The sequence below is a fragment of the Physeter macrocephalus genome, unplaced genomic scaffold (assembly GCF_002837175.3).
Source record: "Physeter macrocephalus isolate SW-GA unplaced genomic scaffold, ASM283717v5 random_451, whole genome shotgun sequence".
NCBI classification, from domain to species: domain Eukaryota; kingdom Metazoa; phylum Chordata; class Mammalia; order Artiodactyla; family Physeteridae; genus Physeter; species Physeter macrocephalus.
In genome coordinates this window covers 1-18,384 of record NW_021145737.1, presented here as the reverse complement: position 1 = coordinate 18,384, position 18,384 = coordinate 1, and the positions used below count along the sequence as shown (strand labels likewise).

The window sequence follows — 18,384 nt, the reverse complement described above, 5'->3', positions numbered from 1 at the left end:
CTACTGAGCCTGCACCCTAGAGCCCACGAGCCACAACTACTGAGCCCATGTGCCACAACTACTGAAGCCCGCGCACCTAGAGCCCATGCTCTGCAGCAACAGGAGCCACCGCAACGAGAAGCCTGCGCACTGTAACACAGAGGAGCAGCCAAAAATAAATAAATTAATTAAAAAATATATGAAAAAAGAAAGAACAAGCTAGGACACAAAGCTGGCAAGAAGAAGGAAAAGAACAGGGTTTGGGCAGAGTTGGGTCCCACTCGACTCTGTTGCCAGCTGTGTGACTGGGAGCAAGTTATTAACCTACTTGAGACCAGATCTTCTCATTGCAAACTCTGACTCCTGAAAATTCCCCACTTGGGATGCTGGGAAGAGCAGAGATAAGCAGGTAAGGCACTCAGCCAGGGCCTGGTAAGGCGCCTCCTCGGTGTGCATGCCTTTCCCAGCTTTGTGACCCTGAGCTGTGGACGTGCAGGTGAAGCTGCATGCCATTCTTCCGGGTTTGCAGGTGAACCACGGCCTTCTGTTGTGTGCTGAGCATGGAGAGATGAGGACTGCGAGGCGGGAGAGAGGGGGAAGGGCATTCTCAGCGGGGGGAACATACCATGTGAGAATAGAGCCATGCTGATCAATGGAGGACAGCTAGTCTGCTTGGGCTGGACCATGGGGTGGGAAGAGACAGGGGGGTGAAAGGTAGACTGGCACTCTGAACACAGTGATCAAGAGTCTGCAGACCCCGGAGTTTCAGCAGCATTTCATTTCCCCAGCAAAACCCTGAGGAGGCAGAGAGACCTAGCACGTCCAATCACATGTCCCCTCAGAGCCTTCTCCTCTCTCAAACACCTAGAGAAATCTTAACAAACCCCAGGGCTTACTCGCCTCTCTCTCCCCCAGCTTGAGTCAGTAATCAGTACCATGATAACAGCCACAACTACCGATCACTGGACACGTGCCTTGAGCTGGGTGCTGTGCTATGTACTTTGCTTACTTAACTCCATCTTTTCTAACCACAATTCCTCCAGATTAAGTACTACTATAATGCTCATTTTACAGATGAGGAAACAGGCTCCAAGAGGAGACAAGAAGTAAGCTACCCATGGCCACCTAGCTGGCCAGTGGTGGATCCGGGACCAGAGGACAGCCGGATGTGTGTATTCTAGGTCCTGGGCATTTCTCCACCACACCACGCTATCTCTCTGACCTCTTCCCGCTCTCAAGCCTCCTGTGGGAGGGAGCTCCTAACTCAGTCTCTGTTTTGCTTTGTGTCTGCTGTATTAATTGCAATATTGCCTACATTGAGTTGCTGTCTTTTATGGTTTTATGGTCCCAAGAGAGGCAGCATCAGGGTGGAGTGGAAAGACCACAGGACTTGTAGGAAGATGGGAGTGGGTTAGAATTCCAGCTTCACCATCACCAGTCTGTCATTCATCACTCCCTGACCTGGATTCCTAATCTCAGGACACACCCATTCCCAGCTCACAGGATGCACGTAGAGTTCCCAGGAGACGCAGGGGTCATAAGCTCAAAGGCTTTAAGGTGGGTACCTTAAAGAAATGACAGATGCTGGGAATTCCCTGGAGGTCCAGTGGTTAGGACTCGGTGCTTTCACTGCGCGGGCCGGGGTTCAATCCCTGGTTGGGGAACTAAGATCCTGCAAGTTGCGGCATGGCGTGACCCCCCCACCCCAAACAATGACAGGTGCTAATGGGGGTCAGACAGCAGGGAGTGGCGGGAACCTGGGCAGTGCTTGCCCCCTGTTGGTGCCCAAACCCATGCCATTTCCAACATGGGGCCAGCCAAGCAAAAACTTTGGCTTGACAGCCACTGGTTTGAGATCTCTAATGCTTAAGCTTTTAAGCTTTACAAACTTGGAGGTGCAGAGAAATATAATGGCTTATATTTATTATTGAAAATAAGTTGTCTATTATGTGCCGGGGACTGAATTTTGTATAACTTGGCGAAGAATCTGAGGGACTTATAGGCAGGTCCTCTGCTCGCCTGCCTGCTTTTCTTTCACAAACGTTGAATTACCTCCAACTTGTGGGATCCGTGTGAGGTGCAGAACACCCAGGGCTGAATCAGACACAGACACATGGTCCCCGCCCTCAAGAAGCTCTTAGTCTAGTGGGGAAGATAGGCAAATAGAGATTCTTCTACTGTCATGGGCTAAGTGCTGTGAGGCTTGTGGGAGCACAGAGGACGGACATCTCACACAGACAGGATGGAGAGAGGCCGGGGGGCGGGGAGGGAGGGGTTGGTCAGGGAAGCCTGCCTAGAACAATGGTCCTGACCCTTAAGAAGGTTGTGAAATCAATTTTGTGCATAGCAACCATCATTTTAAAAAACTGAATAGAAAATATGGACTTCTCTGGGTGTCCAGTGGTTGAGACTCCACGGTTCCAATGCAGGGGGTGCGGGTTCGATCCCTGGTTAGGGAACTAAGATCCCACATGCTGCACCGTAAGGCCAAAAAAACCCCAAAAAACTGAATAGAAACTATCCTAGCACATCTCATGTAAGAATACATACGTTGAGTGTGAGTCTGTGTGTGTTCTGGGTCATGATGTAAATCATTCCTGATACGAGCCGAGGTCCAACGGTTTGAGAGCCACAGTTTGAGAGGATTCTTGCCTGCCTTGCTCCCCAAAGCCTGGCGCGCTGCGGGCACTCAGAGACTTTTGGATGCGCGGGAGGATGGATTTAAACTCTCACAGTGATGCAGCAGTAGGTACCGTCCTTTCCAGTTAAGAAAGCCACACTTGGAAACCCAAGTCTAGCAAACCGGGATCTGTCAAGCGTGCTCACAGCCTAGCAATTTGTAGCTCAGCCGTCCAGGGCTTTCTCTCTGCCCAGGGGGAAAAGAAGCCAGCTCAAGATGGTGAGGGGCCGAGGCAGTTCAGAGCGAAAGGCGACCCTCCTGCTGGTCCCTCAGCCTGGGACCTCCTATAAAACGGCATTCCCGGCTCTGACCCACCCAGGTGGCATGTGCCTCATAATAGCAGCGGCTTAGGCCACTGTGTTTACTCTGGGATGGCCTCAGTCACCCGCCGCAGGCCCCCGCGGCCAGCAGTCCTTAGCCTCCAGGACGCCAACAGGAAGCGCCGTTTACGGGGCAGATTGGGATGCAGGGGAGAAAGGGCCCCGGGGGAAAACAGAAGATGGACAGAAGGCCACAGCAGTCCCCGGCAAGGTGAGGTGAGTCAAGGGTAATGACCAGGTGGCTACTAACAGAGACCCCTTTTTAGTGGTTTTCAGGACACTCCAAACTTGATCTGTCCTATAATATCAGGACCAAAATACCCCTTGGCTCCCTTCCTCCTCCATCATAGACTCTTAAGGTTAGAAGTGCCCTAGAAATTATCCAGTTCAACCATCTCATTTTGCAGATGAGGAGAAAGGGGCCCAGAGAGGGAAGGCACTGGCCCAGGGTCAGCCAGCAGGCAGCCTGGAACCCGGGGCCCGTGGCCCGTCAGATGCCCCTCTCTTGCCATCTTGATGGAAGGATCTCCTATTTCCTATCCTCTGGCTCCTTTTCTAATGTAACAAGAGAAATCTTTCTTTTTTTTTTTTTTTTTTTTTTTTGCGGTACGCGGGTTTTTTTTTTTTTTGTGGTACGCGGGCCTGTCACTGTTGTGGCCTCTCCCGTTGTGGAGCACAGGCTCCGGACGCGCAGGCTCAGCGGCCATGGCTCACGGGCCCAGCCGCTCCGCGGCATGTGGGATCCTCCCGGACCGGGGCACGAACCCACGTCCCCTGCATCGGCAGGCGGACTCTCAACCACTGCGCCACCAGGGAAGCCCGAGAGAAATCTTTCTAATGGACAAATCAGTTACTATTCCACTCGCCTAAAACCCTCCCTTACTCCCCCACGGCCCTCAGCTGAAGAGACACCTGTGATCTTTCCTCCTGCCCCCTTGGGCCTCCTCTCCTGCTCTTTTTCCCCTGCCATATTGGTGTCTCACGCTCCTGAACGACCTGTAGCCTCTGAGATGTGCGGCGCTCTCCCCCGTCTCTAATCCTTTGCACGTCCTGTTCCTCTGCCTTTAACACTCTTCCCAACCCTGATGCACTTGTCTGCTCTTATTTAGGTTTCACATTAGATCTTGCTTTTTCCAGAAAATCTCCCTGGCCTGCTGGCCTCCAGGGTTTGGGATCCGCATGAGGTTCTCTTGCAGCAACTCTGAACTGTCACGATCCTTTTCACTGTCACTTTCTCTTGCTGCCTGAGAGCCTCTAGGATGCCGCTGTCACCTTCATGCCTAACACAGAGCCCGACCCATAGCAGCTGGTCAATAAATATTTGTCACCCAAACAATAATCAGTGTCTGCCCTTCTAAGAATGGCCTTCCCTTCCCCGATGCAGTTTTTTAAAAGACTTAATTTTTTAGAGCAGCTTTAGGTTCACAATAAAATTGAGAGGCAGGTACAGAGATTGCCCATATATTCCCTGCCCCACACCTGCACGGTCTCCCCCATTATGAACATCTCTCACCAGATGGTACATTTGTTACCACTGATGAACCTACATGGACACGTCATAATCACCCAAAGTCCTTAGTTGACATTAGGGTTCACTCTTGGTGTTGTATATTCTATGGGTTTGGACAGATGTATAATGACATGTATCCATCATCATAGTATCATCCATAGTATTTTCACTGCCCTAAAATCCTCTGTGCATCCCCATGATGCATTTTATTTTATTTTTATTTATTTTATTTTATTTTTTTTCCCATGATGCATTTTAAAGTTTATCATCAAGCATGGCTTTTGCCCACAGGATTCTGGGAACCACAGTTTCTGATTCCCCAGTCACACCATGCATATTCATGCCTCTGTGTCTTTGCCCATGCTGTTCCCTGTGCCTGGAATGTCCTTCCCCAACGATCCTGTTTATGAAACCCCTACTCATCCTTTAAGACCCATCACTTGGGGAATTCCCTGGTGGTCCAGTGGTTAGGACTCTGCACTTCCACTGCAGGGGGCGCGGGTTTGATCCCTAGTCGGGGAACTAAGATCCCACATGCCATGTGGCGCAGCCAAAAAAAAGAGCTATCACTTCTGGGACCTTTTTCCTGACTGACACCCTCCATCCCGGACAGGTGATCAATTCTCCCTCCCCATCCCTCCCCCACCATTCTCCAGGGCTTCCCCCAACCAGGGCCCACATCACATGATATTGTGATTATATTTTTCTGTATCTGTCTTTTCCACTAGTCTGTGAACCTGCACAGGACCAGCATGTCCTCTCAGTGAGGCAAGACTGGAATACAATTCAAATCTAGAAAACTGAAAATGCATCAGTTGTATTATACAACAACTGAAGAAAGATTATGCTAACACAGAATTCCCCCAAACACTAGTGCCATAAAAATTCTCCCTGCTGCCCCATCTCCCAACTAATTTTATGGTCAAATAATTTTAGTAAATGATGTAAATATATCTCTCTGGTAGAGATTCACAGTACACACTCATTCCTTAATTTATTTTTTTCATATACAGTTAATGAGCGCCTAATATGTGCCTGGGTCTGTGCTTGGTGCTGGAGCTACAGCAGTGTGCCAGTTTTTAAGAAAAAATGTTGCTTCCTTTCTCCTGTAACTTTGAACTTTACTGGTTCAGAGGCCTTAGTTCTCAAGAAGAAATGGTCCCACCAATTGATACAACAATGGTTCGATTGAATTGGAAGTAGAAGCAGCCACCTAGCCATTTTGGCACCTTATGCCACTGAAACAACAGGCAAAGTAGGGGAATACATTTCTGGCTGGAGTGAGGGATCTCGATTGCCAGGTGGAAATTGGGTTGCTGTTACGGGGGAAAGGAGACGCTGTATGGAACCCAAGGGGGTTCTCTAGGGCGCTTCTTAGTACTGCCACTGCCAATAGTAAAAATGAATGCAAAACTAAACCAACCAGCAAAACAACCAAAAAAGGCAGGACCAGTAAGGATTCAGACCCCTCAAGAATGAAGGTTGGGGTTGCCCTACCTGTTAAAAAACCAGACCAACTGAAATGTGGGCAGAAAGCAAATGGAACATGGAATTTATAATAGAAAAAGGAATTTATAAGTATTAACTACAGCCTCATGACCAGTTATAGAAAGAGGACTGTATTGAAGATACAGCTTTTCTTCCTTGCTTGTATGTTTATGTATAACAGTATCTCTATCAGTGATCTATCTACATATTTGCTTTTATGAACTAATTTTTTTTCTCTTCTTTCCTCTTTTCCCCTTAATATTTTATAGGAAGATTCTTGGCAGAGGCGTGTAGGTTGTAGATTAGGCAGGACTGTCAAGGGATAACATCACTCAAAGACGGATGCAACGTCTATTGGGCTTAAGGTCTCCCCTCTCCGAGGAGGTGGTGAGAGCATCTTTGTATTAGTAGGAAGGATAGTTGCAACTTGTAATACAAAAAAGCATAAATGTGTTATCTTTGCAGCAGAGAAGAGTGTGTTTGGATGCTGAGCAACAAAAAGCAGTTGATGGGGCCAGTTATGAAGCTACTGACTCTCAACTCCAAACCTACCTTTCTACACTCTGCTTGGCGATGCTGGGACTGGGGCCACGGGGAGGATATTTCTCCTTTGCCAGCTGGCCCCCAGTCAGGTGCTTCTAAGGCAGACAGAGGGGGAGGGGACACGCTCTTTCCTGTTTTGCTTGTTGTTCTGGACAGTGTCTCAGCAGTGGCCTTTCACTTCCAGTTTCCAGCTTTCCCCACACTCCTAGAATCAGTGTCATTGTGCTTTCTCCAGAGGCCCTCCGGGGCAGTGCCCCCTCCTCACAAGTCTGGGATGCAGCTCCTGGCTGGGGGGGGCCTCTATCAATCTACATTCTAATGACCCAATCTCTTGCTTCCCCCCCACCCCCCAGTTCTGAGGTGGTAGCTGCTTCCTGCAGTTACTTTCTCTGTCACCTCGATGTCTTCCTTTTGATTTTTCAGCTCTCCAATACTTACTTAACCAATTTCCTGATATTAAATTCTTTGTTTTTCTGACTGGACACTGGACAGGTACAAGCGGAGACAAGACAGGCAGAGTCCCTGCTGTCAGGGACCTTACCGTCTAGAGGGAGAGGCAGACAGTGAGCAATTCGTTACACAAGTGAGTATTTAATTACAGTTGAAATAAGTGCCGGGAAGGAAAACTACAAAGTACACCAGCATTTAAAAGGTCCTGAGAAGCCCTTCAGTAAGTAAAACTGTTCAGTATTACTTAACTCAGTACCTCCTTAGTTGATTTGATCAAGAAACTTCACGGGAGCCTATTTATATCCAGCAGAATTAGTGTTGTTCTATATAGTACACTCTGTTAACGGAAGACGAGAAGTCAGAGAAAAGTGCCAGGGACTTGGAATACAAGCATTTTCCATGTTCCCCCAGGAGCACCCAGTGGGCGAGGGGTATCTCAGCTCCAGGATTCAGCCACAACATCAGATGACGATTCCCTTTGCGCTTATTCCAGCACCACAAGGCAACTTTCTGATCATCATTGAATTACTGAGTAAATTTCCCTACAGGGAGTGGAGACCCTCAGCAGCCAACCCAGGACTTCTGGTCTACCTGGCAGTTTCTTTCTCATGACACAGTAGGGTTTCTTGACCTGGGTCTTTAGGGCAAGCATCAACCCCTTAAGACTATATGCAAAATGCATGTGTGTGTGTGTGTGTGTGTGTGTGTGTGTGTGTGTACACATATATATTTGTGTGTGTGCACATGTGGGCATTTTTCTACAAAGAGGGTACGTAGTGTTGGTTGTTCCTAGTAGGACTGTGACTCTAGAAGAGAGAAGGGTTAGGAATCACGGTGTTAAAGGAAAATGTTCTTGTTCTTATTTGTACGTTGACCTCTTGCAAGTTTGGTCACTGTAAGTCAGTCCTTCTCAGCCTGATCAGCTTGTGTTCACTCACCAAACCGAGGTTCTGGATCCTCCAAGGTACTCCCCAGGCTGAGGGGCCAGCAGTCATCTTGGACCACGTGGCATCACTCACTTCCCAGGCCTTTACCTGTGCTGGTTCCTCTGGCCGAAAGACCTCTCCCCACACCTTAGGGTCAACTCCGCATCATTTTTTGGGTCTCAGGCTAGCTATTTCCTCCTTGAATCCTTCTCGGAATTTCCAGTTCTGGATTAGATACCACTTCTTTGTGCTCTCACAGCATCACTCCCACCTCTCTGGAACCCCATTCCCATCTCCACTACCCCCCACCACCATTTAGGGCCATGTTTTCCCCTTTCCTTATGCTTATTCCATGATGCAATTAACTGTTCATAGTACTTGTCTGCTATTTGCCAAACATAAGCTCCACGAGGAAGGGGTTTGTGGCTAGCTTTGGTGCCCAGACCAAGCAGAGTGTCTAGCATACAGCAGGCACTTATTAGCTGCAGGGAAGCATGCAAAGATAAGTACTTGAATCCTTTCAGTGCTACACTTATGTGCTATCACATTTAGACCACTAATGTCCTCTGCCCTACTCTGTGACTATGTATAGACTTGCCAGCCATGAGAATCCCAAAGAGTGAAACCTTCAGACAATCAATTTTTGTCAATTTTCGGACAATCAGTTATTGGCAAAAGTTTCTTTCTCGCTAAATGTATGCACGTGTGTGCACACGTGTGCACAAACCTACATGTGATCAGACGAGATAGGGCACGTTCAGGGTGGTATGGCCATAGACCAAACCTACGTGTGATGAGAGAAGAGAAAACATGTGCCACATACCTGCATTTCTCAGAAAGCGATTCTTATAGTCCTTGACAATCCTCGTGGTCGGGTTATAGAAGCCGTCTCCGCAGTCATAACAGCCTGGAGGGATTTTTCTAGGCGGGTCCATATTGGTGAGTTGAGAGATACCTTGAAAGGATATCACGGATCATTAACTCACCACCAAGGCCAAACCCAGTCCCAACCTAAACTCCACTTTTGGCTGGTTACTCATGTGACAATCCGGCCCCATTTCTAGACCACACACTCCCTATCAGGGTACAGAGCAGAAGCACCACACACAGGGCCCCAGAGGAGCTCCCTGAAAATGGCTCCGTGAGTAGGGTCTGGGGAACTAAGTTGCCTGCATTCCTTGGCTCATGGCCCTGCACCCCTCTGACCTTCACTTCCATCATCACGTCTCCTCTCCCTCTGCTTCTATATCATCACCTCGTCTTCTCTCACTCTGACCCTCTTGCCTCCCTCTTATAAGGACCCCTGCCTGCATTCCTTGGCTCATGGCCCTGCACCCCTCTGACCTTCACTTCCATCATCATCTCTCCTCTCCCTCTGCTTTTATCATCACCTCGTCTTCTCTCGCTCTGACCCTCTTGCCTCCCTCTTATAAGGACCCCTGTGATTACACTGGGCCCACCTAGATAATCCAGGATAATCTCCCCACTTCAAGGTCCTTGACTTAATCACATCTACAAAGTCCCTTCTGCCATGTAAAGTTAACACATTCATAGGTTCAATGATTAGACGTGGACATCCCCCTATCTTCTTCCCTTGACCCCATCCTCTATTTCTAGGGACACCATGAAAAGGGCACAGGCTCTGGAATCAGGGAGACCCTGAGGATGTGTCAGAGTCGGCCACATAGCTAGAAAGGCATGTCTGGGAGAGGAATGGCATTCAAGGTGTGAGCAAAGGCCACAAGACATGAGCCTTCATGCCTCGCTCAGGAAGCCTTGTGGAACAGGGTGTGTGTAAGGAAAACAGCAGGAAAGAAACGGGTCAGGTGGGCAAGGATCAGGTGATGAAGAACCCTGACCAAAACTACCAAAATAGCTGCCAGGCATTGTGCTAAGTGCTTGACTCCTACTATTTCGCTTAATCCTCATAGCAACCCTGTGGTCCCATTTTACAGATAAGAAAACTGAGGCTCAGAGAGGTCAAATAACTTGCCCAAGGTTAGATACTGAGCTCTGTAGCCTATTCGTTAAGGTGCTGATATCAGGGGAGGAGAGGGCCTGGGCACCGCCTCCCAGGACCGGGGACATTGGAACCACCAGGAGGGAAAGAGGAGTCAGTGTACCTTTAAGGTCATAACCCCTGTGTGTTGTCTCTCTTGGACGCTGAGGCCTGAGGAAAGGAGATAAGGTTGGAATAAGTAGCTTCTTGGTTTCCTTCTACTAGCGGGTCTGTAATTCCCTGTCCTCTGGACCGAGGGCCGGATGCCTGCCGAGCGCAGCACCACACTCACAGCTCAGGGTCCCGCACACAGCGGTGCCCTGAGGTTGGCTGACGATGATAAGCAGGTACGCTATTGGCTGATGGTTACTGAGGGCACACTCCACGCCAAGCGCTTTACAGCCGTTCTCTCCCCGAAGCCTCCTGCCAAAGCCCATCTCATGGATGCCCAGAGAGGAGAAGGGCAGCCTTAACCCTCCCCCCGGCCCTAACAATGCCTGCCGCGGAGGCTGAGAGGGGGCTTTTGGAGAGGTGAGCAGAGTGCCGAGGGACTTGGGAAGGAAGTGCGCACTTGGGATAAAGCTGCTGAGCCAGGAGCCGCTGGAGGAGAAGGCGTGGCTGCAGGAAGGCTGTGCGCTGCCTCAAGACTGGCAGAGACGCAGCTTTGGCAAAACCTAAGCTGTGTGAGAGCTGAGGGCCTGAGGCCAGGAGCTCTTTGCCTACAGGACTCAGCTGGGGTGAAGAGCTCACGACAAAGTCATCGCTAAGCCAGGGGGAGCCATTTACAAGGTTCTCCAGTGGCATCCAGACTGGCAGCTCTGTGAAGGCAGAGACTGTGTCCTCGAAGCTCTCAGTCCCCCAGGGCCCAGCCCATGTCTGCCACAGAGCAGGTGCTCAGGGAACGTCTGCGAACAGCATTGCTGTAACTACCCTAAGTGCACCCGTCACCTCCTACTGTGATGTCAATATTACTGTCCCTGTTTGATAATAACTCTTTATCGAGCACCTCCTATGTGCCAGGCAATGTGCTAAGCACTGGGGACACAGAGCCTTTGCTCTCAAGGAGCTCACAGTCAGCTCCTCAGGAGAGACACTCGTGACAGAGCTGGGGGAGTGGATCGTGGCTGCCCTGTGATTTCTCATGGGGAGAACTTGCCTAGTCTGGGAATTCAGGGGAGGGTCCCAGGAGAGGGGCATCAAGCTAAGACCTGAAGGGTGGGAAGGAGTTATTTGGGTGAAGTGAGAGGGTTAGAGCATTCCAGGCAGAGGGAAAGGCAAGAGCATGGTCTCCTGGAGGAGCAGAGAGAACATCCGAGAAGGGTAGGGAGCGAGGGATGAGGCTGGGGACCTCACAAGAGCCAGAGCACGCTGGTCATTTTAAGAGTGTGGAACCTTATCTTCAGGGTAGTGGGGAGGCACTGAAGGGCTGATGGCAATCAGATTCATGGTTTTCAAAGATGAAAGTGACCACAGAGTGGAGAATGGCCCAGAGGGGGTCAAGCGTGGATCTTAGGAGATCAGGTAAAGAAGGGCAGAGGATGGAGGTCTGGAAGAGGGCAGCAGCAGAGAGGATGAAGAAACTCAACTTGGCACGTGGCGGTGCTTGGTAAATATTTGTTTAATGAACAAATGGATATATTTTAGAGGCAGAATCCGTAGGACTAGGTGATGGATTGCACACGGGGGTAGGAGGAGGCAGGATTAGGCTTATCTCGGCTGGGGGTGGGGGGCAGTGACAGTCTCTGGGGGAGAGGCGGCTGGTGAGGAAGGTAATGAACTCAGTGCCAATTGAGGGACAACCAAACGTAGGTGCTGGGGAAGCTGGATGCAGGAATCTGAGACTCAGGGATTTTGATTTCAATTTGATTTCAATTAAATGAAGGCTTAAAAGTGAATCAACTTGTAGGGAGAAGGCACAGAATGATGACAGAAGAGGGCCTAAGCCAGAGAGCCGTGGGGAACCCCAAAATTAATAATTAAGGGGAGGAGGAGCTGCAAAGGAGACGGGAGAGAAAGAAAGTGGGAGAGTGAGGTGTCAGGAAAGCAAAGGGAGAGAAGGAGTCTCACCTGGTCAACTATCTGATCCAGGTCACAAAGCCAGGGTTTGCACTGACTGACTCCGACCCTGAGTGCTTTCTGGAGGTTTCTGTCCTCAGGGAGGTCGAGTTGCCCAGGCTCATCCAGCTACTGAGGGGGAATGCTAGGACCCCAACCCTGACCTTCCAGCTCTCTGCTCTGTCAACTACACCACATTATCTCATGATAGGATTTTTTTTTTTTTTTTTTTTTTTTTACAGTTTGCCACGTCATCTTCCCACATTTGGATATGTTGTCTGGGCTGTGCCGAAATCTAGCCTCTTGAGGTTCAGCTGACCTCACACGAGTCTCAGAAACACAGGATAAGCCCCTTAAGCTGTCAGAATCCAGACTCTAGCCCCGATGTCGCCCTCTGTGATGGAACTCGACTTTTGCAGGGACATAGCATGATGCAGGGGACCTCAGAGAGGAAGACATGGGCTCCCATGGGAGCTCTGCCACTGGAAACATGTCTGGACTACGTGGACTCAGCTTCCTCCTCTGTGACATGGGACTAGGAAGGCAGACATGGCAGGGTCATCTGGAGATTCTATGAGACAGGGATTATAGAGGGCCTCACCCGGAACCCGATACACAGAGCACACGCTCCATCGGTGCCGCTCCACGTCGGTGCTACAGCTGATCTGATGAGCGACAGCAGCTGAGAGGTACTGGGCACCTACTGCGCGTGCAAGACGCTGCTGTAAACACTTTATACGAGTGATCTTATTTATGAGACACGTGGGGTAAATGATGCTATTGTCCCATTTTGCAGGGGAAAAACTGAGGCACAGAAAGGTGGAGGCACTGCCCTTGGTCCCCGGCTGGTACAGGGGAGCTGAGATTTGAGGACTGGCCTTTCTGATTCTAGAACCTGGCGCTTCTGCATTCTGTGACCCTGCTCCATACTCCTCTCCTTTGGCTGGGTTACTTCAGTGGGCCACAGCCCATTTACTTAGAACCGTTTTTCACCTTCCTCTCCGTTTGGGTGTGAAGGGAAAGAAGGGTGCCTGGGTACCTGTGGGCTTCAAGCCATAGCAGATCTCAGTGTAAAACCTCCGATCGTAGCCGTCACAGTAATGCCAATTCTCCGCATCATACTGCAGCCCATCTGAGAAGGTGTACGTGCCCTGGAAGATAAGGAGCACACACACAGGTCTGAGGAACCCACAGCCCACTTGCCAAGAAGGACAAAAGTCAAGGGAAAGGGTGGCTTTTTCATTGCCATAGGAAAGAAGTGATAACTATCACAGCTATCACAGCTGCGGTGATTAGGAGGAGTGGTTATGAAGTCCTGGCACCCAAAATATGCAACTCACTGTGTGACCGTGGGCAGATGACCTATCCTCGGTAGACCTCGGTTTCCTCCTTCGTCCAATTGGAACATAATGCTGTATATTTAATAGGATTGATTCAATGAGAGTCAGTGAGACAGGACATGAAAAGCATTTAACATAGGGCTGGCATAAACAGTCAATAAATGTTACTATTATTCTTTTATTATTATCCCGGCTTGAAAGTTCAGAGCCCTCGGTCATGGCTCTTTGTCCAAACATGTACATTCAGCTTTTGCTGCCTTAGTGCTAAAGGAAGCCTCAGGATGTAGACATGCATTGGCCTGGGCATCAGGAAACATGGGTGGAAATTCCAATACTATTAATTCACTGGGTGACCTTGGGTAAGTCACATCCCCTTCCTGGGGCTTAGATTCTCCAAGCTGTAAAGCGAGGAGTGTTTCTTAACCTTTTTTAAGGTCATGAGCCAGCCCCTGTACACGCCCATAATCCCATGAAAGTTATAGACCCTTTCTCTGGAGAAATTATAGTCACATGTACACGGAAGCTTTTGTATATAAATTGGGAGATTTCATTGACTCCCTGAATTCTACTTGTGGCCCACAAATCCCAGGCTAAGAACTCCTGACTTAGATGATTCATCACAATAGTAATGGTGGAGTGAACATTTATTGAGCGCCTACTGTGTGCCAGGTACCGAGCAGAGTGCTCACATATATTGCCTCATTTATTCTCATAACCACCCTAGGAGATGCCGAGTGCTCTTGGGGCCGGTGGAATCACGGTTCTCCAAAGATGTCCCCGTCTAATCGTTGAACCTATGAATGTGTTAACTCTACATGGCAAAAGGGACTTTGCAGATGTGATTAAGCCAAGGACCTTGAAGTGGGGAGATTATCCTGAATTATCTAGGTGGGCCCAGTGTAATCACAGGGGTCCTTATAAGAGGGAGGCAAGAGGGTCAGAGCGAGAGAAGACGAGGTGATGATAAAAGCAGAGGGAGAGGAGATGTGATGATGGAAGTGAAGGTCAGAGGGGTGCAGGGCCATGAGCCAAGGAATGCCGGCAACTTCTAGAAGCTGGAAAAGGCAAGGAAGTGGATCCTCCCACAGAGCCTCCAGAAGGAATGCAGTACTGCTGACCTATTGTAGACTTCTGATGTCCAGAGCCATAAGAGAATACGTTTCTGTTGTTTGAAGGCACTGAGTTTATAGTAATTTGTTACAGCAGCAATATGATACTAATACAACCATTGTCCCAGTTTATAGACAAGAAACATGAGTCTCAGAAAGGGGAGGTCATGGGCTCAAGGTCACACAGTTGGTGGCATAATAGGATTCAAACTCATCATGGCCTGTCCAGGAGCCCTTCTGGATCCAGAGGGAGAGGATTCCAGAGTCCTGAAGATCAAGAGGAGGGAGAAGAGGACAGCAGAGGGGGAGGGCAGGGTGCGTGTCAGGGGGGCTCTTCCTGTCTGAGGCTTTCCCCTCTGCAGACTCCCTCCCCAGCTGATTACCTTTACAACCAATCCTTTCTCCCAAATGGCATCGTATCGGCTCCCACTGGGGAAGTACAAGGTTCCTTGTCCATGAAACATGCCGTCCCTCATTTCCCCAACATATTTCGTTTCGGTAGGGAGGATGTATTCGGCTTCACCCTCCATCCTGTAAGGACAAAGGGAAGTCACTGAGCCCTCATGGCAGCTGGAGGATCAGAGCTGGCGGGTGCAGGAGAGCCAGCAGGAACCTCAGGGTCCTCGGACGTTATTGTCCCAGCAATGTTCTGTTCAGAAACAAAATGTTTGTTTCCCTCAAAGCTCAAAAGTAAGAAGGGCTGTGTGTTGAAGGGGATGCAGGGTTTGGTCTATTTGTTCTCCCTCTCTCTCAGGTAGTGACTGTCCTGGAGTTCACACTGCCCCTGGAAGCCCCCCCTTGGGAGGCCCAGAGAGGGGAACAATGCGTCCAAAGCCACACAGTAAGCATTGTGAGGCAGAGATGGGGGCCAGGTTTCCTGGTAGCTGATGCTGGGTCTTCCCCATCCCCCACAACCAGCCTACCACTGCCCATTGCGCCATAAGTAGGAAACTGGGAAAAGTGTGAAATTTAGATAGCAAACAGGAATTTGAATCCTACTTCACCGTGCCCTAGATGTATCATCTTGGAGACTTTCCTAAACCTCTCTGTTTTCCTTCCTTCCTTTGTTCCTTCCTTTTTTCCAAGAAATATTTACAGAACACCTGCTATATGCCAGATGCCTTGCCGAGTCTAGTCTGTTGGATACAATACTACAGACACAACAGTGATCAAGGTAGAAGCAGTCCTTGTCCTTGGGGGGCTGACAGTTCAGTGGGGGACACAGTTTAGCAATTATATAATGCGTGGTCAGTGCCATGCAGGAGAAGACAGGCCCCTACCTGAGCATGGGGCAGGGAACCAGCTGGACCACTTACTTCACGTGTGAAATGGCTGAGATTAATGCCCAAGATTAACCCAGATACTGGTAACAGTTTTCCTAGTAAAGGGCCTGACATATAGTGAGTGCTTAAGAAATACGCTTTCATTCATTCCTTCATTCCTTCTCCATTCTTCTCCACTAGCTGGAATTTACCTCTCTTAACGCTGAACTTCTTTTTGGTTTTGTTTGTACCTCCGTTGGACGCCTTGCACTTTCTGCCTTGCATTGTAATTGTATACCTCATCTCCCCTATTTAATCAAAGCTTCTTGAGAGGAAGACCTTGGTATCCTCAGCTCCTAGAATCATGTTTCTTCTTAAATAGGTGCTCGTGAACATCTACTAAGTAAGAAACGAAGGAAACAGAAGGGCCAGTGGACTTCCTGAGTGGATGACAGAAGTTGCCGCTGTGACAGAGGCCCCAAGCAGGAGAGCGCTGTGGTTAAGGCACAGCTTCTGAGCTGGGCAGGCCTGGAGTCCAGACCTGGCTCCACCTCTCCATGCCTGTGTGACCTCCACCTTTCTAAGCCTGAGTTTCTCATCTGTAAAATAGGGATAATGATGACACCCCTGCAAAGTTGTTGCGTTAATGGCTATGAAACTATAATAGAATGCCTGACGTATAGAAGAGCTTAAAAACTATTTTGCTTTTACTTTGCTGCAAGACACAGAAGGAAAGAGAACTCCTCTTCTTCTTTTTTATTTCTTTAAATTTTTTTTTTGGCTGCATTGGGTCTTAGTTGTGGCACGTGGGATCTTCGTTGAGGCATGCGAGATCTTTCGTTACTAGCATGCGGGCTTCTCTCTAGTTGTGGTGTGCGGGCTCCAGGACACGTGGGCTCTGTAGTTGTGGCACCCGGTTCCAGAGTGCGTGGGCGCTGTAGTTTGCACCGCGCAGGCTCTCTAGTTGAGGCGTGCAGCTCAGTAGTTGTGGCACGTGGGCTTAGTTGCCCCGCGGCACGTGGGATCTTAGTTCCCTGACCAGGAATCGAACCCACGTCCCCTGCATTGTAAGGCGATTCTTTACCACTGGACCACCAGGGAAGTCCCTCCTCTTCTTTCCTCTACCTCTTTGCTTGAGATCACATCTGTCATTTCTAAACATAGTCTCCCTCTAAACCCTTCTCTGAGATTTGGCATCTCCCCTCTTTTTTTTTTTTTAACTGCAAATTGGACACTATTATTCAGACCACCTACAGACATCTCCAGCCCACCCCAAATAGAACTCATCCTCTCCTCCGCCAAAGCAGCCGAATCCTCCAGGTTCAAAGCCTGGAGGTGGGCTCTGGGCTGGGATTGGATGCAGTCTCTGAGTGGGACCAGGAGCCAATCAGTTGCCAACTCCTGGCAATGAAATCGCCCAACTTCTACATTTTTCTCTTTCCTGCAGCCCCACTGCCTCTGCCTTGGCCCAGAGACCTGGTGCCTTTTACCGAGACAGTGGCAATGGGCTCTGACCTGATCTCCCCGCCTCCACTCTGACTCCTTTCATCCCTCTTTCAATCCTTCCCTTCCTCCTCTCCCTCTCCTTCCCTTCCATTTTTCCTTTTATTCATTCAAGGTGAAAAGCCTTCATTTTATATATGTATTTTTTTGGCCGTACCATGCAGCATGTGGGATCTTAGTTGCCCCACCAGGGATCGAACCCACGCCCCCTGCATGGGAGTGCGGAGTCTTAACCACTGGAGCACCAGGGAAGTCCTAAAATGCCTTCATTTAAAATTCAAAGTAAATTAGAAAGAACAAAGAGAGCTACTTTATAATGAAGACATCAATCCTTAGCAAGGGTATGATGACCATATCTCAAATATTATTCATTCATTCATTCTCTTATTCATTCATGTAGCTAACATTAACTGAGTGTGTGCCAGACAGATGTACTATGAAGAGGGATACAGAGATGAAATAAATTAGATTTCCTAATGCCCAGCACTACCAAGGGTCTAACCGTGGCTCTTCCCACCCACAGAATTGTACATGGTATTCAAATCTCTCTACGTAAGAGCACAGCCCCCCTGTCTAGCTTGGGCTCCCACTCTCCTCCAGGCACATTCTACATTCCAGCCAAACTGAACTGCCTGCTCTTTCCCTTATAAGCCCTCTGAGCTATTGCTCATGCTGTTCCCTTTGCCCGGAAACATTCTTCACCTTGCATCTCCACCCACCTAGATCCTACTCAACCTTCAGGGCCCATTTCAAATATTGTCTCCTCCATGAAGTCTTCCAGGACTGCTCCAACTAGACGCATCCTCTACAGGGGCTCAGCAGCAGGGGTCTATAGTAGAAAGCACATGGGCTCTGAAGTCAGATCTGGTTTTCATCTCTGCTCTGCCAAATGCCAACTAGGTGACTTTGAGCACATTATATCTGAAATTATCTCCTCATTTATCTGTTTGTTGGCAGTATACCAACTAGACGATAAGCTTCACAAGAGCAAGGATCTTGACATTTTTAATATTCTTATCCCTATATGTAAGACTGGCATTTAGCAAACACACATATATATGGGTATACATGGAATGGATGTATTTCAGCTCTGCTGTTTATTAGATATGCGTCCTTGAGCAAGTTACTTCACTTCTCTGGATCTCATTTTCCTGAACTGTAAAATGGGAATAAACATTCCTATCTGAAAGGGTTGTCCTGAAGTTTAAAAGGGATAAAGT

At 49.0% G+C, this 18,384-nt stretch overlaps 1 protein-coding gene across 1 annotated transcript in view; it reads right to left on the bottom strand.

Annotated features, from left to right (window-relative positions):
• Positions 1 to 14,930, bottom strand: part of MORN5 (MORN repeat containing 5) — a gene marked incomplete at its 5' end in the record, with an annotated part of 33,085 nt that extends 18,155 nt beyond the window's left edge. Inside the window, 3 exons of the mRNA XM_028485554.1 lie at positions 8,720 to 8,851; positions 12,990 to 13,101; positions 14,783 to 14,930. Coding sequence (XP_028341355.1) covers positions 8,720 to 8,851; positions 12,990 to 13,101; positions 14,783 to 14,930 — 392 coding nt within the window. The remainder of the gene's footprint in view (positions 1 to 8,719; positions 8,852 to 12,989; positions 13,102 to 14,782) is intronic.
• Positions 14,931 to 18,384: the final 3,454 nt, after the last annotated feature.